The sequence below is a fragment of the Lucilia sericata genome, unplaced genomic scaffold (genome assembly GCF_015586225.1).
Source record: "Lucilia sericata isolate MDLA Ls3-8-SP2 unplaced genomic scaffold, ASM1558622v1 Contig000938F_arrow, whole genome shotgun sequence".
Lineage (NCBI taxonomy): Eukaryota > Metazoa > Arthropoda > Insecta > Diptera > Calliphoridae > Lucilia > Lucilia sericata.
Window position 1 is genome coordinate 34388 of NW_023994924.1, and position 21742 is coordinate 56129.

General features: G+C 26.4%; 1 protein-coding gene across 2 annotated transcripts in view; it reads right to left on the reverse strand.

Annotated features, from left to right (window-relative positions):
• Positions 1-6098: 6098 nt before the first annotated feature.
• Positions 6099-21742, reverse strand: part of LOC119609142 (homeobox protein cut) — a 99523-nt gene continuing 83879 nt past the window's right edge. For both annotated transcript variants that reach the window (XM_037963854.1, XM_037963853.1), the window contains exons 6-7: positions 9908-10274; positions 6099-9856 (exon numbers count right to left, since the gene is read on the reverse strand). In XM_037963854.1, the coding sequence (XP_037819782.1) occupies positions 6925-9856; positions 9908-10274 (3299 nt within the window). In that variant the 3' untranslated portion in view covers positions 6099-6924. The remainder of the gene's footprint in view (positions 9857-9907; positions 10275-21742) is intronic.

Here is a 21742-nt window from a genome sequence, read left to right on the forward strand (position 1 = left end):
ATTTTTATACATTGTTTTCATGCGTTTTATATATTAATATAATATACATATAACTAATTATAAATAATATTAACATATATTATATATTTTGGTTGTCTCTTTTTGTTGTTGTTGTTTTAATACTTACTTACTTTTTTGTTATACATAAAACCATAATAACGTACACTTATCATACTCCCTTCCTTCCTCACTAACAACTTTTTTTGTTTTGTTTTTTTTTTGTTTGTTGCCATTTTATTGTGGTTAACTTTGTTTTTTTGTGTTGTTGTTTTGTTTGTGCCAGCTAATTTTTATTTTTATACACCATTCCATGGATATTTAACAAAAACGTTTTACTTCTTTTCTAGAATTTATGCGTTCCTAGTATTTTTCTTGTTTTACAAAAGCAACAACAAGTGCAATATTTATTCATATTACATACATACACACACAACAAACCCAACAAACACCCCTGGGGCCTTACTTTTTTTTTTACCTATAATTTTTTAATTTCATATAACAACAATAATAACAAACAAACAATTTGTGAATGAAGTAAAAAATGCAAAAAAAGAATTAATGAATGAATGAAGAACCCACAACACCCAATAAACACGAATAAATTGAATTCTTTCTTTAATCTACAGGAATTCATTCACTCACTTCTCACTCAAGGAGAACTCACTCACTCAATAATTTTCGTTGTTTTGGGTTCCCCCGTTGTTTTTTTGCGTTTGTATTATGTATGTGGGGGTGATAATTAGGGATGCCAAACGGGACTGGCTTTTACAAATCCCGGGATTCGGGATTTTGAAAATTGCAATCCCGGGATCCCGGGATATTTCGGGATCCCGGGATTTTTCGGGATCCCGGGATTTTTCGGTATTTCGGGATTTTACGGGATTTCGGGATTTTACGGGATTTCGGGATTACATGAATTTAATTATTTTATATATGAAAATCTTTAAATCATCATATTTGTAAAGAAAATTGTTTAATTTTGTGGAAATTTAACAGACAGAAGATATATTTAAATTAAAACAATCCAATTAATTCCAATTTTTAAATAAAAACTTTCAGAATTGCATAATTTCTGAAACTTTTTAAATACATACTTACTTCCTAAATGTGGCCTCCGGTAGGTTAGTGGTTAGTGTTCTAGTCTGGTAGACCGGAGGTGGTGGGTTCGATTCCCACCTGAGGCACTGGTTAAGGAGCGCACAACAGGCCCGATAGAGGCCTAGGTGTATTTCTTCGGATTTGATGTATATACATCCTCCTTTCAAACTAACTAACTAACTAACTAACTAACTAACTAACTAACTAACTAACTACTTCCTAAATAAAAATAAATATCAAGTTCCGAAATTAGACATAAGCACTTTTTAAAACCTCATACTGTTCCATGTGAACTAATAATTATAACAGATACCAATTCAATTATTCGAACATCAATTTAGAACCTATTCTTTGAAAAATATTTGGAATTTTACTCAAAATACATATTAGTTTTGGAACATATTATTATATTCGTAGTATTAATTTAAAATTTTAGGTGCATTCAGAACAAGGTAATTTACCTTTACCGGTATCATTCAGATTTGTAGAAAGTTAGAAATGTAAAATCCTCTAGTATTGAAAAATAAAGTTTGTATTCGACTGCGCCGAAATTAAATACCCACCATCAAAATATTGTAATGTATTGATATTAATATCAGCATCAATGTGATTTTCAGAGGAGGTCTAATTAGGTTTTTTTGTGTCAATTTTGGTCCAAATTTGCAGCCCAAATAGAATGAGTCTTCTAACTCGTGTTTTCAGCTTACAGACACAGAATGTGTATACTTTTTGGGTCGGTCTACGACCAACATTGCAATGTGCTAACAAGTAAAAAGTTATAGTTGGGCGAAGCCTACCATATAATACCCTACACCAGTTATAAAAATAAAATGTGATTTATTGTTCATAATAAAGCATCTAAGTTGAATTGTACCTTGCCTCAGATATAATTTAGCTATTTTTTGTTGAATAAAATTGTGTACATTTAAGTCATATTTCGAAGGGGGCTTTGCATAGGGGCTAGGGTCAAATGAGGCCGCATCATCAAAAAATGCATCAGGGTCATGAAGGCTAGTATAGAACTTGGTTTTGCAGCTTTTTGTCGAGTTACGAATATATTGAACATAATTATGAACTTAAAAACCCTATTTGGGGGGTTCAGTTGTGTGGGGGCTAGGTCAAATATTGGACCGATGTTATCCATTTTCAATAGGATCCGTCTCTAGTACAATAGAAGATCATGCAAAATTTCATTGAATTATCTTCAAATTTGCTGTAGTTTGTTTACAAGGTTTACACGGACGGACGGACAGACGGACGGACATAGCTAAATCGACTCAGAAAATGATTCTGAGCCGATTGGTATACTTTAAGGTATAGGACCAATATTATTGTGTGTAACAAACATCAGCACAAACCCAATATACCCTCCCCACTAAAGTGGTGTAAGGTATAAAAACGAAGTGAATAAATAAATTTATATGTGCTATGTGTATGGACTCATACCACTTTAAAAAATAAAAGGTTCAAATATGTATAAAATTAGCTCTGCGGAATTTTGTTTTGCATGAGTCAAAAATAAAATAAGATCGTAATTTTCAAATTAATGAAAATTATGGCTCAAAAAAAGAAAATAAAAACAGTTTTTTGAAACAAATCCTAATCCCGAAAAAATCCCGGGATTTATTTTCCAAATCCCGGGATTCGGGATTTGCCAATCCCGAAAAATCCCGGGATTTTCGGGATCGGGATTTCGGGATTGGCATCCCTAGTGATAATGGTGTGGGATTTTTGGTGGAAGGTGGTGATATGGGTGTTTTTGTTGTAATTCTCAAACTGTTTGTTGTTAATGAAATTTTGCCGAAGGTCGTGCAACTCACCACGTATGAGCACGTATGAGTAATATTAAAACTGCGGTAGAGTGGGACAAGCGACAAAAAACCGCCGACGTTTTTTCTTGCCGTCGACGAAAATAAGTTTTTTATTTAAAAAATTTAATTGAAAAAAGGAAAGAAAGAAAAAGAAGAAGAGAAAAAAATAACAGAGGTAAGTAAAAAAAGAATGGGAGGTTGTTGGTGTATGAGTAGGTGTGGAAAGGGGGCTGGAAGGAAGGCAGTGACAGATGAATCAAAAAAAGCAAAGTTTTTTTTAAGAGAAACTTACCACACTTGGTATGTTGAACATACATAAACTCACCACACTTAGTATAGTGAAATTGTTATTCACCAACAAAACTGTATTATCGACCATAAAATGACGCCAGCTAAAACAACTGCTGTAACGACAAAACCTGCTTTATCAGTGGTGAGTATGTTTAATAGTGATACAACGCTACAGCTGATACACTGTATTAACAGCAACGGCCTTATCCAGAATACTGCTTTATCAGGCTAAATGTGAAATGGTTGTTGAATTAACTGCAAGAAAAAAAAAAGAAATATTTATTGTGTTTTTCTTTTTGCAGAGCTGTGTATGTGTTTTCTTAATTTTTACGCTATTAAATAAAACTCCTTTAACTTTTTTTTTTATTCATACAATATTTTTGTGTATTTTTATTTTTTATTTATTTTAATATTTTATTTTATTTGTTTGTTTTTTTTTTCGTATTTTTATTTAAGTTTTTTAATGTTTATTAAATTTAATTTGATTTTTTTACCTTTACTTTTTGGGGTTTTTTTCCGTTCGTTATGTTTTGTTAATAATTTTTTGTGTTATTTTATTAATAATAATATATAATAATGTTAAATTTATATGCTACATATAAATATTAAGGTTTTCTTTTTTTTGGTTTATAACTACATTTAAGGGGTTTTTTTATAATATTGTTTAGGGTTAATATTTATTTTTATTTTATGTTTATTAAATCAATAAAATAAAATATAAACAATTTAAGTTAAGAATTTAGTAAAATTATTAATACAAATAAACAAAAACTGTTGGTTTTCCCTTCCCTGGTTGGTAGTTAAGATGGAGTTTTGAATCTTCTTTAATTAGGGAGGTTAGGGATTTTAATGGGTTTAAATTTGTTTTTAAACTTATATTATTTTACTTTTTACATTTTTAAATAATTATTATGTGTTGTTGCTGTTTTTTTTTTTTTTTTAATTTTTGGGCGGACTGTCAAAGATTTCTTTATATACCAGTTTTTGTTGTTGTTTGTTGTTTTTAAGGGCATTTTTTTATTACTTTTTATTGAAAATAATTGTTTTTGTTATTTTCGCAAAATTTTTAAATTATTTTATAATTTTTTTTGGGGGACCCCCTTCTATTTAAAATAAAAATTTATTAAAAATAAGAAAAATTATGTATTATTTTTAAATTAATTTAAAGTTTGGAAGGCAGAAGAAATTTTTGTTGAATTTTCTTTTTCCTTTCAAGAAATTTAACAATTTCTTTTTTAATAAGAAAATTAAGAAGGAAGGGAGGAGGAAGGAGGTGTACGAGTATAAATAAGAAGTAGGGAAATTTTCTTTATTTAGTATAAATTGGCTTGAATTGGGGATAAGGATGTAAGGAAAATTTTTGGAATTTCTTAAAAATTTATTTATTATTTGTTAATATTTTAGAATTTCTTTAAAATTTATTTTGGAAAAAAGGTCCCCCGTTTTTTGTTTATTTTTTATTTTAAATTGTGTAAAATATTGTTTGTTTTTTTTATTTATTTAATATTAATAGTGATATGGTCTGTTTTAATTATAATTTTTTTTTGTTTAATAAATTATTAAAAAAAGAAATATTTTTTATAGTTTTATATACAAAAAAGTGTTTTTTTAGAAAAGTTTTTTAATTAAGGAAAAATATAAAGTGCCTTTTTTGGGGGGGATTTTTTATAAGAATTATTTACAAATTTAATTAAAATAAAATGTTTAAATATTTAATTTTATTTATTTTAAATTTTTATTATATTTTTTTAAATTTATTTTTTATTTTTATATATATTTTTTATTTTTATTTATATTTTATTTATATTTATTTTTTTATACTTTAATTAATTACGTATTTTGTTTTTTTTTTTATAATTATTGTTTTTTTTTTAATTATTTTTTATATTTAGCACCTTTTTTCTATACAAACTTTCTTTTCTGTTGTTGGGGAGGAAATTTAAATAAAAAATTTTGTTTTTTTTTAAATTTTATTTTATTTATTTTTTTGAGGTTATTATTATTTTTTATTAATTATTTAAATAAAAAATTTGTTTTTTTAAGTTTTTAATTTTATTATTAAATATTACGTACTTGTTTATTCTTTTAAGGAAAACAGGGGGCTTATTTTATAAGTTTTTTTTTAAAGATATTATTTTTAATAATATTTATTTTGTGTTGTTTTTATTAATATATTAAACTAAATAACTTTTTTTTAAGAGTTTTTTTTAATATTTTGAAGTTTGTGTTTTAAAAGTCCAAAATTTTTTAGATTTTTTTTTTTAATGCGAGGTTTAAGGTTCCCCGTAAATTTTTTGTTTAATAAAAAATAAAATAAAATTCTGTTGTTGTTTATTTTTGTAATAATTTCAGTTTGTTGTTTTTATTTAAAAATGTATAAGAGAAATTATAATAATAAAACTAAGTTTTTAACTAAAGCAAATTGTTAAAAAAAAAATTTTAAAAAATAGAAATGCAGTAATAATGTTTTTATTTTAATAATAAAAAAAGTTTGTTTAAAAATTTTAAGTTTTTTTTTTAACAAAAAAAAATAATCAAAGATAATAATAAAAATTTAATTAAATACTAGATTTTAAGCTTAAATAACTACTATATACATATTTTATTAATAATTAAATTTTTATAGGAAAACTTAGGATTTTTTTTTAGTTTTAATAATAATAATAATAATTTTTGGAAAACTTATTTATATTTATTTTATAATAATTAAAACGATATGCTAAATTTGTTTTGTGTGTGTGTGTAAGTTTTAGGTTAAATAATTTAAAGAAATTTAAACTATTATAAGCTACTTGTTATTAATTTTTTTAATATTTAAGGGCAAGTTTGTATATATTTTATATATAATAATTATTTTATAATTAATAATTATTGTTTTTTTTTTTTTTTTTTTTGTTAAAAAGAGATTCAGTTTTAATAATTAAAGTTTAACTACCTTTTTTTATAAATATTTTAAATTAAATTTTATTTTAATGTTAATTTTATTTTGTAAATTTTAATTTTTTATAAAAAAATTTCTTGTTTTTGTTTTCTGGTGAGATCAAAAAGGAAGTTAAAACTGTTTTTTTTTTACTTAAAAAAAAGAAATACTTAAACAATATAATAAAATAAATCATTTAAAAATATTTACAAGATAAAAACTATATACATTAAAAAAAAAACCTAAAAAATTAAAACTAAATTTCTAAAAATAAAACTTATAACTTACAGTCTTGTTTATTAAATGATAAAAAAGAAAAAAAGTAAGACTTAAACTTAAAAAAAACTCCTTTTAAATAATACTTTTTAATTTTTTGCTTAAAAAAAAGTTTCTTTTTCTTTTCAAAACTACAAACTATTATATACATCTTAATCTCTAAAAACAAGAAACTTTCTTTCTTATAAATTAAACTTAAAAACTTAATCACAAGTTTAAGTTTCATTCAAAAAACTTAAAACCCAAAACTATTTACCAAATTTTATAAAAGAATCTCTCAATTTTATAAGAAATTTTTATTAAATCTTAAAATATTGTGGTTTACGTTTTAAATTCCTTCAACAAAACTTAAGTTTTAAAATCTAACCTAAAAAAAAAATCTAAATAAAAACAAACATTTTTTCTTCATTGCACTTGTCTAAAAACTAAACTATTCCTCTTTTCAAAACCAGAATTTTATAAAGAGTTTTTTTAAAACCTAAAAACTCTAAAATCCCTTAACTTTTTTGCTACTTAATTATTAAATCTCTAATAATTCCACGCTGTTGCTGCTGGGTTGCTGGTGGCAGCATTACTGCTGTTGGCCAAGGTTTCCTCCTCACTGCTTAAACGATTGACACGCACCATTCTCAGCTTGTCTTCTTGTATTACCTTTATTCTTTCCTCTGCTAAACTTTCCTCATTTATTCTATCCTTTTCATTATCACTTTCGCAGTCTTCTTTTTCCTGTTTGATTACCACCTCAGGTTCCATGAGATTGGGGTGTGGAGCCTCCATCATCATGTCGTTTTCCTCTTCCTGTTCTTTATTACCTAAATGCTCCTCCTCCTGAGCCAATTGCTGCTGCTGCTGTTGTTGGGCCTCTTCTTGTGCCTGCATCACGCATACGCCATTGATAATGCGTTCGCTTTCAGAGGGCACGGCTGGATTGACCCATTGTGGTGCGGCAGGTTTTCTTCTATTCAAACGCATATTGTTGAGAAATTGCTGGGCATTTAAACTGCTGCTTAGGGCAGCATTTCTATAATCACTTGTCTTATCCTCATCGTCCAAATCCTCATTTTCATTTTCGGACATATGACTCTCATCCATATCATCTTCGAAATCATCATTGCGCTCGCGTTTCAAAGAGCTCATGGATAAATCCAAGCCAGACATTTGTTCTCTAAAAGCTTGATTGAGGGCTCGTAATTCGGCCTCATTGGTGGGCAAGGCGTTTTGGGGATTGGTGCCGGGCATGCCGGCCAATGAACGTCCCAGTAAAGCTGCTGCTGCGAAATAGGGTGGATAAGGCAAGGGGGTATTGCCACTCAAACCCATGCGTTCCTTGTGCAACTCTAGCAATCTTTGCTGCAGCAATATGCGAAACTGGACGGGATCAAAGGGTGTGGAATTGGTGTTTTCCCTAGTGGGTATATTGGTTTCCTGCCCAGGTGGCCCATGTGGCACTTGTTGTTTCAAACGCATGCGATGATTATGGAACCAGTTGGTTATGGTGCGTGTGGCCAAACCCAGTTCATTGGCCAAAAACTCTATAGTGCCCACATTGGGATAAGGATCTAAGGCAAAAGCTAATCTCAAGGCCTCTTTCTGTTCCTCAGAGAATAAAACGCGCTGTTTCTTATTGGGTGGAGCACCTGAGCTGCCCACGGAGCCGGGTCCCGGACTGGAGGTGTAAAAATCATTGGTATCATTGCTGGAAGTATCAGAGCTATTGTCCTGTTGATTAGGTCCAGTGGAACGTCGGCGTTTGGAGGCCTCTCTTCTCTCATTCTTTAAAACCTGCAAACGCTCCACATTATTGGCATCCGACAGCCACAGCTGCATGCGTATGAAGGGTTCTCGGCCCTTAATCGATAACATATGCCAGGGTTTAGGTTTGCTCAGCAATTCGGATACGGAACCCTGGGACAAACCCAATACAGCCTCGCCAAAGATCTTCTGGCCAATATTGTTGGTTAGCAAGGCTTCCTTGATTTTGGTGGTGATAACCTGAGTGTCCAAATCCTGGGTCAAGGCGGCCATTTCATAAACGGTGGGTGACATATGCTGGTGCATATTGCGCATGGCATTACCTTGGTGGGGTGAGTGTATGGGCATCATCATGGGCTTCTTGTCGGGTGTAGGACCGGCGGGTGTAGTAGTGCCTGAGGAAGGTTGTGAGTTGGCGGCCGGCAAGGCGATGGTATGCTGGGGAGGCAAACCCGGCGAAGTCAAAAGCATACTTTGATGATGTTGAGCCGCTTGAGCGGCAGCAGCCGCCTGGGCAGCTTGTACAGCCGCTTGAGCTGCCTGTTGTTGTTGATTTTGCTGAGCCACAGCGGCGGCCTGCTGCTGTTGATGTTGTTGCATGGCGGCGGACATTACAGCGGCTGCCTGCATTTGTTGCATAATGTGAGCTGGTTCCTGCAACTTCAGTTCGCTCATCATTTTTTGCATGGGCAAAGAGGCCTGCATTTTACTGGCCAAACCCTGAGGTATTTGTGGCGAGCCACTGTAATTACCGGTTCTCATAAGCTTCTCGGGAGCTATTTTATATTGGGAAGCCACCAGTTTGTGTACTGCATTTTCATCTTCCAAAAACATTTTCATGCGTATGAAAGGTTCACGTCCCTTTTGGGTCAACATATGCCAGGGTTTGGGGCGAGCCAAAAGATCGGAGACGGAACCCTGCGACAAACCCAATACGGATTCACCAAACAAACGCTGAGAAATGGAATACTGAGACAAAGCCTCCTTAACGCGACGCACTATATCCTCGGTATTGAGATTGTTAAACATATCAAACTGCTGCTGGGTAATGGGAGGCAAGACCGCCTTGGTGGGTCTTTGTGGTGGCGTATGATGAGGTGGTACGGGTGGTTGTGTAATTAAAGAATTGGTAATGGAGGCCATTCTCTGCAGAGGGCTGGCGGTGGCAGAAAATTCCTCATTGGGTGTCATAGCAGGCGGGAGTATGGAATTGCTGAGAGGACTGGGAGCTGCAGAATTGGTATTGGTGGTAGAAGCATTGCTGGAAACAAGAGGCGCTGGAGTCTTATTGCCCTGTTCAGATTTCACCATACCAGGATAAAGTCTTTCCACTTCGTTGGAGTTAGAATCTTTGGCATTCGGTGTGGTTTGGCCATGATTACTGAGTGAGCTCTGTGAACCCTCAAATGAAGTGCGTTGACCATTTACCTTGTTGTTGGAGTCCTTGCTGGGTTTGCTGTTAGAGTCATCTGGGCCTAAAGAAAGATCCTGGGCACCATTTAACATTTGCTGCTGCAAAGCCATAAGACTAGAGAAATTGGCAAAGTTGGGTGGTTGGGCAGCATGTTGCTGTTGTTGGAATTTTGACATTTCACGCTCAAAAGCCAAACGCATATTATCATCACCCGCCAAACCGGGGAAAGCATTGGCAGCCATACCGGCGGCAGCAGAGGGAAGACCACCACTGAAAAAGGGTGAAAGCAAGAAACTAAAATTAAAATAAGCATTTAAAGTTCTTAAAACAAAAAAGAAAACTTACCCTGGAAAAGCTTCCCGTGGAGCTCTAGCCATTAATTCCTGATAAAGTCTAGCCATTTTCTCAGGATTCATATCATCACCACGCATACCAGCAGATAAACTAGATTCAGCACCCTGCGACTTGCTATGATGCTCTTTATAGAAAGGAGAGGCACAGGGCTGATGAGGTGATTTGGAATCATCATTACTGCGTGAATCTTCAGGCAAAGCTGAAGATCTTCTTTGATGTTCATGCATAACAGCGCCCGATGAAGAAGATTTCATTAAAGAAGAAGCCTCATTTAAAATATGAGCAATACGTTCATCGGACATTGAATCATCACCACGACCACCAGCTGCACCACTGCCATAAGGAGGTAAACCAGAATCTAAAAACAAGTAGAAGAAGAAGAAAAGGTAAGTATTTGCTGAATAATAAATTTCCCATTAACGGTTGTAAAATGGTCTACTTGTAGTAGAGGCAAATGAAGAAGACAAAATCAATCATGTCATAAAAATTAACTTAAAAAAATATAAGGAACCAAAGAAGGGGAGAATGTTTTAAAGGTATAAAATGTTTTTATGATCCTTTTTCTACATGAGTTGTTGTGATGTTATGTGTGTTAAGAGCTAATTCATCAATTGCTTTGGGCGTTTAGATTTTATGACAATTTATTGATCTGACTGACTGAACGAACTGCTTTGTTTTGTTTTTTTCTTTAGAAATTAAGTCATAAATGAAAGGAATTTTTTAGCAAATAAAGGTTTTATGAAAAATTTAGAATTTAAGAAGTTTAAAAACTTTTTTTAAGAAAATTTGTGTTCTGAGGTAAAGTATGTTGAACTTTTTAAAGCAACTCTAATGGAATTTATAATTGAGGTTAGATTGAATGTAAAATTGTGATTGTTTTAGAATTGAGGTTATGTTTAAGTTTGTATAAAGTTTGTGTTAAAGTTGAGGTTAGGTTAAGTTCAGATTTAAGCTTTTGAAATGTTTGTTTCTGTTTTGAAGTTAAATTTGTGGAACATCAAGAAAGAAAATCTCTTGAAATTTCTAATTGAGGTTAGTTTGAAGTTAGAATTAAGTTTGTTTTAAAGTTGAGGTTATGTTTAGGTATGAAATGAGTTTGTTTTAAAGTTAAGGTTATGTTTAGTTAAAATTTAAGCTTTTGAAATGTTTGTTTTAGTTTTAAAGTTAAGTTTGTGGAACTTTTAGAAAGAAATCTCTTGAAATTTCTAATTGAGGTTAGTTTGATGTTAGAATTAAGTTTGTTTTAAAGTTGAGGTTATGTTTAGGTTTTTTAAAATTTGTGTTAAAGTTGAGGTTATGTTAAGTTCAAATTTAAGCTTTTGAAATTTTTGTTTCTGTTTTGAAGTTAAGTTTGTGGAACTTTTAGAAAGAAATCACTTGAAATTTCTAATTGAGGTTAGTTTGAAGTTAGAATTAAGTTTGTTTTAAAGTTGAGGTTATGTTTAAGATGGAATTAAGTTTGTGTTAAAGTTGAGGTTATGTTTAGTTCAAATTTAAGCTTTTGAAATGTTTGTTTTAGTTTTAAAGTTAAGTTTGTGGAACTTTTAGAAAGAAATCTCTTGAAATTTTTAATTGAGGTTAGTTTGAAGTTAGAATTAAGTTTGTTTTAAAGTTGAGGTTATGTTTAGGTATGAAATGAGTTTGTTTTAAAGTTGAGGTTGGGTTAAAGTTGAAATTGAGTTAAAATTTAAGTTTTTTACTTTTTTTAAGGCAAAATCAATAGCTATATCAAATTGAGGTTATGTCAAAGTTCATTTTGTACTTTTTATTAGATTGTCTTTATGTTTTTTTGCTAAAACAATAACATGGCTTAATCCTAAAATGAAGTTTCTCTCTCTCCCTCACTTTTGCTAACAAAAACCTAACACTTCTCTAACACTTGGTTTTTTTTTTTGTTTGCCTCATACTTATTGAACAAGTTTATCCAAGGATATCCTTGTTGTTGTAAAGTATAGGTATTTAAAGTTGTTTTATTTTAGTTGTTGTTGTTGTAATAATAGTATTGAAAAGGTATAAATGTTAGCAACTATTGTTAAAGGACATGAAACATAACAATTCAACCGTTATATGCCATTTGTCATTCATGTGTTGATTTCCGTTTCCTATAAAACGAAAAGAACGACAATGAAATTTCAAATGAAATGATACGTTTTATAAAGAAAATAAAAAGAAGTAGGGGAGAAGGGGGGGGGGGGGGGGGGGTGTTGGTTTCAGAATGAAAGGAAAATATGAATATGAATGAAGGACTGGTTGTTTAGATGGTTGGATGTATGCTTTGAAAAGCTTAAGCGGATGTTAGAACAACCATTTATGTTTGTTAAGTGTTTGGCTCCTTTGGGAATCGATTATTATCCTCTCCTAAGCAATTGTAAAACAATTTATGCAAAAAAAAAAGCAAAAATTCTTTAAATTTTTTTTGGGTTTGCAGGAAAAACCACTTGTATGATTAAATTTTTTAAAAGTTTGTAGAAAAATTTAAGTTTTAAAATAGATTTTTTGTTAGAATCCTATAAATCAAAAGCTTGTGGCATGAATTTTGAAGCAATAATGCTTGATGTTTGGTTTGATTTCAATATAATAAAAATTTTTCTCTCTTTCTTTCTTTAACAACAAGGTCATATACATGTTTAACAAAATTTTTTTTTTGGTTTATTTTTCAATAAACCTAGAAAATAATAAAAAAAATTTTGCATGTTTTTCAAAAGGGAGTTTTATGGACTGCATTCACATGGTCTTTCTATGTCGGAGGGGATATGAAATTTGAATTTGTTTCTGTGTTTTTTAGCGTATTTGTGTGCTTAACCATGCAAGAATAATGAAAAAACAAATTGAATTAGCGTTTAATAATTGTAAAAAGAAACAAAAAATAATAGAAACAAAAAAAAAAAAAAAAAAAATATCACAAAACGTTTGATGTTTAATTAATTTAAATCTAATAAAAAAGGATTTTTTTCCGGTTCATACAGGAGAAAAAAAATCAAATTTGAAATTTAAACAAATTTAAAACTTTGAAAGATTTTAAATTCCAAAAAAAAATCTTAAAAATTTATGAAAAAAATTTATTAAAAATTTCTTAATTAAACAAGAATTTGCAGCTAAAAATTAGAGATAAAAGTTCCAATTTGTGGCAAATTGTTTCTTTTTAAAGAGTTTTAAGTAAAATTTTTTAATTTTAATTTTGTATAACTTTTAACAAAAACCAATTATTCTATAGCATAAATTTATATTAAAATATTCAGTTCGAGTATTTTTCAAAAATTTTTCAATTAACCCCCATCAATGTATTCAATGATTTTTATTTCAAAAATTTTATTTCCACTAATTATTCAATTATATTTTATATTTTTTGCCAAGAAAAACATATTCCATTTTTTTTTAATTAATAATTGCATTGTAAATCAAATTTATGCTAAAATATGCCAACTTCTTTTTTATAAATTTCTTACTCTTTGAATCTGCTGTTAAATTGCGTAAAAATGAAATAAATTCTAATTAAAATGCCTATCAAGTCAAACAACAGCCCTAGATCCTCAAACACCTTATATAACAAACCCTTACTACCTCTCTCCTTAACTTTAAACAGATTTTGTTGTTGTTGCTTTGTGCAAGAACATAATAACACTTCAAAATGCAATAAATTATCTATGGTAAAAAGAGAAATTGCAATTGAAATTGGTTTTTAAAAAAATAATAAAAAAAAAATTAGAATAAGAAATCTAGCTAAATACTAATAAAGCGGGAATAATGATAAGTAATAAAAAAAGGGTGTTAAAAGAAAGACAAAGGTAAATTACAAAGATAATTAGTATTCAAACTAAAGAGGGGTAGTAAAGGTTTGAATTTGAAAAAAGGGAAAATAAGAAAAAAAATTTCTCAAAAAAAAAAAAAAGAATTTTAAAATTTTCAAAGAGAAAATGTTTTAAAATATAATATTTTATAAACATTAACATAATTTGTAATAAAATAGGGCAAAACAAAGCAAAAATTCAACAAAAAATTTAAAATTAAAAAAAAAAAAATATAATAAATAAAAAAAATAATTTTAAAATAAAAAAAATCGAAAATTTTGTAGGCAAAGAGTTTTAAAATATTTATATTATATAAAGTAAAACAAAATTCTAATAAAATTTTGAAAATTAAACGAAAAAATGATATTTTTTAAAAAAAATTTTCTCAAAAAAAAAAAAAAAATAAAAAAAATATTGAATTTTCACATTTTTAAAGAGAAAATAGTTTGAAAACATAATATTTTATACACAGAAAACATAATTTGTAATAAATTATGGAGGAACAAAGCAAAAGTGAAACAAAAAATTTAAAATTTTCTCAAAAAAAAAAAAAAAAAAAAAATTAAAAAAATATTAATTTTTGAAAATTTTGAAGAAAAAGAGTTTTAAAACATCATATTTTATAAACAATAACATAATTTGTAGTAAAATATGGAATTTTAAAGCAAAAATTCTACAAAAAATTTAAAATTTTCTCAAAAAAAAAAAAAAAAAAAAAAAAAAAAATATTAAAAAATTAAAAAAAAATTGAATTTTGAAATTATTGAACAGAAAAGAGTTTTAAAACATAATAGTTTATACACAAAAACATAATTTGTAATAAAATTTACAATAAAAAAGCAAAATTAAAACAAAAAATTGAACATTTTCTCAAAAAAAAAAAAATTAAAACAAAAAATATTGAATTTTGAAATAATTGAACAGAAAAGAGTTTTAAAACATAATAGTTTATACACAAAAACATAATTTGTAATAAAATATGTAATTTTAAAGCAAAAATCCAAAAAAAAATTAAAATTTTCTCAAAAAAAAAAAAATTTAAACAAAATTATTAAATTTTGAAATTTTTAAAGAAAAAGAGTTTTATAACTTAATATTTTATACACAAAAATATAATTTGTAATAAAATATGAAATTTTAAAATAAAAATTCAACAAAAATTGATTTTCTCAAAAAAAAAAAAAATTAAATTAAATTAAAATTAATTTTTATTTAAATTTTTTTAACAAAATTTTATTAGAATTAGTCATTTTAAACAAAAATTGCAATATATTTAAATTTTTTTAATAAAAATAAAATTTTAAAAAATTTTTTAAAATAAAATTACAAATTTTTTTTCTAATAAAATTTTGAATTTTTTTCTAAAAATTTTCTTTTAATTTTCTTAATTTAAAAAAAAGGATTATCATTTCTTTTAATGAACATTTATTATATATATTGCAAAATTTATTTATTATAACAATAAAATTAGAAATTTGTTTTTCTTAAAAATGTTCAAATAAATTTTTCAAAAAAAAAAACCATGACGTTGTTGCTGCTGCTGGTGATAAGTTTTTTTTTTTTTTTTTTAAATCAATAATAATGTCTATAAATTAAAAAAACATGGTTAATCCCTGAATACTCAAACATAAATTTTGATTTACTTCATTAATTTAAAGAAGAAAAAAATGCAAACGTGTATCATCAAGAGACTGATTCTAATGAACAAAAAAAAATAATATTGAATAAATAATAAAATAAATTATAATAAAATCATATAAAAACAAAATTTTCAAAAAAAAAAAAAAAATTAACACCTACTCAATATATAGAAAATAAAACGGCAAAATAAAAAAGAAAATTCAATGAAAAATTTTAATGGTTTTTCTTGTTTTTTGGGGTGATATGCCTATATTTTCTTGTACAAATTTCTTGGTGATTTGTATTAGCTTATAAATCTTGAATAGAGAGAGAGTGAAAGAAAGAAAAAATATCGGAATTTTTATAGTTGTTGTTTAGCTTGTTGTTTTCTACTCATATAATAATAATATTCCTACAAATTACATGTTAAAGAATGTGTCATCATTTTTTTCTGCGTGTGTTTTTTTTTTTTTTTGTTTTAGGTGACAATTTTCGATTTTTCATTTCAATGATGTGTAGTAGATGTTGATGATGGTAAAAAAGTAAAAAATATATATAAAACCAAAACAATTTTTTAAATGCTAATTTATGGCTTTTAGTGTGAGATTTTTTTTGTTGTTTTTGTAGCAAAAAAATGAAGAAGCCCATTAAAATTTATTTAGCCAGACAAACAGGTCAAAATATTTTAAGTAGTAATTTTTAAAATTGTAAAACAATTTTTGAGAAAATAAAACAAAAATTTTATTAGTTATTAAATAATTAAAAACATGAATGTAACTAAATTTTATTTATTTTTAAATTTGAAAAATTTTTGTAAAAAAAAGGATTTCTTTTTAAGAATTTTGAAAATTTTTAAAAATTTCTTTTAATTTTGTTAAAAAACTTGAAATTTTTTAAACTTTAATTTTTTTTCCAAAATATTCAATTTTTACTCTAAAACTTCCAAAATTTTATTTTCTTTTAAATTTTTAATATTTTTTTAATTTTAATATTTTTCCAAAATTTTCTAATATTTCTCCGAAATCTTCTAATATTTTTTCAAAATTTTCTAATATTTTTCAGAAAAATTTTAATTTTTTTTAATTTATATTTTTTTAATTTTAATATTTTTCCAAAATTTTCTAAAATTTTTCAGAAAAATTTATTTTTTTTTTTTTATTTTAATATTTTTCCAAAATTTTCTAAAATATTCAATTTTATTTAATTTATATTTTTGTTAATTTTTATATTCTCTAAATTTTTTTAATATATTTCCAAAATTTTTTAAAATCTTTTTAAAATTTTCTAATATTTTTCAGAAAAATATTCAATTTGATTTAATTTATATTTTTTTAATTTTAATATTTTTTCAAAATTTTCTAATATTTTTCAGAATTTTCTAAAATTGTTCCAAAATTTTCTAAAATTTTTCCAAAATTTTCTAATATTTTTTCAAAATTTTCTAATATTTTTCCAAAATTTTCTTATATTTTTTAAAAATTTTTTTCTAAAATTTTGAAATTATTTCAAAAAATTTTATTTTGTTAAAATTGTTTGAATTTTGTTTTATTTTTTTTTTTTAAAATGTTGAATTTTTTTGAGAAATTTAATTTTGAAAATTATTTTCCAAAATTTTCGTTTTAAAATCCAAAAGAAAATCAAACCTTTTCTTCTAATAAAACTAGCTTTCTCTCTCTCCCTGTCGTCCTCTCTTTCTTGCCATTTATTAAGAAATCTTTTTTAATTTCAATATTTTTTCAAAATTTTATAACATTTTCCAAAATTTTTTAATATTTTTCTAAATTTTTTTTATATTTTTTCAAAATTTTCTTTCAATTATTCTAATTTTTTCAAAAAAATTTATTTTGTTAAAATTGTATGATTTTGAAAATGATTTTCCAAAATTTTCCTTTTATCCAAAAAAGTCAGACCTTTTCCTCTAATAAAACTTCTTTTCTCTCTCCTTCTCTCTTTCCCTCTCTTCCTCTCTTTCTTGCCTTTTATCTACAATCTATTTTAATTTTCAAAATTTTCAACATTTTTACAAAATTTTCTAATATTTTACAAAAATTTTCAAAATATTTTTTTCTTATTTGATTAAAATTGTTTGAATTTAAAAAAAAATTAATTTTTAAAAAAATTTTGAATTTTTTTTTTGAAAATTTTGAATTTAAAAAAAAAATTTTGATTCATTTTCAAAATTTTTGGAGAAATTTATTTCTGAAAAATTTTCCAAAATTTTTCTTTTAAAACTCCTAAAAATTCTTTTCCTCTAATAAAACTGTCTTTCTCTCCCTCTCTCTCTCTCTCTTCCTACCTTTCATCAACAAATCTATTTTTATTTAATAACAGAAACAACAACAACAATAAAAACGTCATTCATTTGTTTTTTTTTTACATTTATAATTTTTCTAACAAATTATTGTTTAAAATTCATTGACGCTTAAAATCTCTAGACGTCATATTTCTCTCTCTCTTTCTTCTTAACTCACTCTTACACACTTTTTTCACTTTTCCCTTGTATACAGCCTTATGCATAGGCTATACGTTTTTTTTTCCTATACAACTCTTTAATTTTTGTTTGGTTTGTTGCATTTTATTGTTGTTTTTGCAACAAACTTCAAAGGTTTACTCTTTCTTCTGGCCCTGTTGTTAAGCTTCCTATTGATTTTTTGTTCTTTTCTCCTTCTCTCTCCATCTCTCTCATAGTTATAAGTTAATACAAACAGTTATTGTTAAAACAAATAATAATAATAAAAAGTTTTAGCTAAAAGTAGGCAATACATTTTGTTAAGAGTTTAAAGATTTGTTAAATATAAACTAAAAAAAGTTGAGGAAAAAAACACTTGCTTTATGGAAAAGAAAATTTTGTTACAAAATTTTTTTTTTTTAAAAACTCAAAAAGGGTTATAATTTTTTATTAAATTTATGTTTAAGTTTTTTATATAAAATATTAACACCCTTATTATTCCAATACTTTTTTGTTAGTTAAACTTCAATTATTTAAAAAATGTTTGGGTTGTCCCGTTTGTTAAGGATTAACCAAACAATGTCACATGTTGTTACAACAAAAATGAAAGGAATCGTGCAAAAAAAAACTAATGGTCAACCCTTGGAATATGTTGGTTTTTTTAAACCAGACAAGTCGAAGCTAAATTTAATTGCGTAAAGTGTTAATAAGTATAACATAAAGAGCAGGAGTTAGTTTAGGCATAAAGTAAAGCATACTTTAAGGCGGTCTTTAAAAATTGCTTAACAAAATAAAACCTTCAATTATAAGGTTTTCTTTCTATTTAAATTCAACTTTTAACCTTTTTCTTATGAACTTATAAGGTATTTCTTCTACATTCAGGAAATCAAAAACCAATAAATCTTTAAAGTGTCAAGTGTCACCTTGTATTTCTGGGCCGTTTTTGGAAAGCTATTTAAGTTTATATTTACCAAATGACTCGCTGTTGCTTTCTTTATAGAAAACGCGTTTATTGCAAAACAAATAACAAGGATATTTGAAAAATTGCATGTTTCCTTTTTGAAAAATACCTAAAGGAAAACACACACACACACACAAAACAAACATACAAATGTCAACATTTCAAAAAGTATTGTGTATTTGTTGCTATTTGCAAATGTCTTGATATGCGCTATATTTGCCCCTTTCTACGGCCCACATTAGTTGTTTTAAATGTGTAGATATATTTATTGGTTTTTAAAGACAAACGTTTTATTTGCACGCACCATAAAAACAACTTTGATTTGTAAGCCAGCAGAAAACCCAGCAAACATTTTAATTACAAATTTTAATAAATTTGTAAATGTTTAAAGAAAATTATGAAAAAACTTGTCTTTAAACTATTAAAATTAAACAATTAAAAAGCAAATAATATAGAAAACCTTTTAAAACCCTTATTGCCAAGAATTTAAATAAAATCTAAAGCCTAATTTTAGGCATAAAAAGAAAAAACCTTAAAAATACCAATAACCAAGTTTAAGTTTCTAATTTTTTGCTTTAAATGAAAGCAAAATAAAAAAATTTAACATGTTTAGAAAGCTAATAGAATAAATTAAGAATTAAGACTAATTTACTAATATAAAACCAAATTTGAAGACTATTTTTAGGCTGAGAAGAAATAAACTCTAAAAAATTTAGTTTCACAGAAAATAAAAAGAAATTGTTAAAAAGGTTTAAACAAAAACAAACAAAACTATAGAAATTTAAAATTTTGAAAAAGCTTAAGAATGTAATTAACATTGATTGATTTTATAAACTGGAATGTGAAGCCTACTTTTAAGGGCTACAGTCTAAAACTTATAGGAATTATGATAGAAACTGAAAAAAGAATAAATTGTTTAAGGTTTTAACACAAAATAAAAGAAAACAATAAAAGTTACACATTTTAAGAAGCCTGAGCCTAAAAACTAGAATAAGAAGTCTACTTTTAGGGGCTAGAAATGAAAAAAATCCTAAGAATTTTGTTAGAAATTGTTAAAGGTTTTAACACAAAATCAAAGAAAACTACAAAAGTTTCACATTTTAAGAAACCTAAGCCTATAAACTAGAATAAGAAGCCTACTTTTAGGGGCTAGAAATCTAAATCTTATAGGAATAATGTTAGAAACCGAAAAAATTAGAAATTTTTAGACATTTTAACACAAAATAAAAGAAAACTATAAAAAAAATTACATTTAAGGAAAGTTGATTTTATAAAGTGAAATATGAAGCCTACTTTTAGGGGTAGGAAATCTAAAACTCATAAGAATTTTGTTAGAAACTGGAAAAAGAAGAAATTGATAAAGGTTTTAACACAAAATTCAAGAAAACTATAGATATTTAACATTCTAAGAAAGTTGATTTTATAAACTGGAATATGAAGCCTACTTTTAGGGGTAGGAAATGAAAAAATCCTAATAATTTTATTAAAAATAGAAAAAAGAAGAAATTGTTAAACATTTTTCGATATAACACAAGAAAACTAGATAAAATATTAGGGACTACTAGAATTTAACAAAATTTAAAGCCTAACCTTAAGGGGCAGATAGGGAAATTGTATAAAATTTGTATGTGGAAAGAAAATAACAAGAAATTTAACAAAATTTGTCTTACAAACAAACGAAATTTAAAAACATATATAAAGTTTTATAAAGACAACAAAATTTAAAGCCTAGCATTAAGGCTTATTAAGGAAATAACACAATTACTTTAATTTTAAGATATTTTTGAAAATTTTATTTATAATTTTCTTTAAGAATTTAAAAAAGAAAACCTTTTAGTTTTGTTTTTTTTAAATAAGACAAGGCTGTATTTAGCCAAACCCTTAAGGATATATTTTAAATTGTGCTAAATTCCTTTTTAATCATTTAAGTTGAACATGCAAATTTGCATGTTTTGAGGTTTTTCTTTTGTAATATTGATGGTTAAATGATGATTAAAATCTTTCTTAAACTTAAGTTTTTTTACAATAATTACAAAATTTTCTTGCTTTTTTTTTAGACAAAATGCATTTAATTGCAAAAAAAGAACTTGCTTCATGTTAATTAAAGTTTTTAGTTTGAAAAAAAGAAAGAAAAAAAAATACCAACAAACGCGCAAATTTGTAAAAATTGATGTCTGTCTACACGCCAAAATTATTTCATTTTAGTTTCAATAATTAAATCAAAAAATACAAGAAAAAAAATCGCAAATGTATACCCTTCAAAGACATTTTGTAAATTTATTGTAAAAAATCATATTATAGACCAAAACTGTCTGCTTATTTTTCAATTTTGTTGTTGTTTTTTTCTTGTCATTCCTGTGCAGAAATCAAAAATAATTATAAAAACAACAACAAAATCTTGATGCCATCTATTGCTGCTGGTAGTTTGTCTATTTGGTGGCTGGCTGGCGTTTAGCCAGTTTATAGATACTTGATTTGAGGCATATAGAATAAATAAATATCTATATATTATTACAAGTATATGACATTAAAAAAAAGAAATACGTGTATAATAGAGAAGACAAAATAATAAATATTTAATTTTGTAAATCGTATTAGAAAGAGATGGTTGTAAGAAAAAACTAAATGATTTTAACTTTACTATTTCATCAAAAATGTTCTCATTTTTGTCCATTTTTTAAAATCCATTACTAATTATATATTTTAGCTTAAATTTTGTTTTATTTTTAATTTTTTGTGTTTTTTAAAGAAATTTCTTTTTTTTTTAATAAAAATAATTGTTTTAAAATAAAATTATTTTTTTTTTTTTGTGAAAAAAATGTGTGAAATTTTTAGCTAAATTTAATGAAATTTATTTGATTAACAACCACATTAAATTTAAACATTATGATTTCAAAATAAATTCTCTAGCAGCAAATTAGAAATTTTATAAATTTTGGCAGCATAATGAAGAAAACAAATCCTCAAACGACTAAATAAACATATTATTTAAAATAGCTGATTCTTTT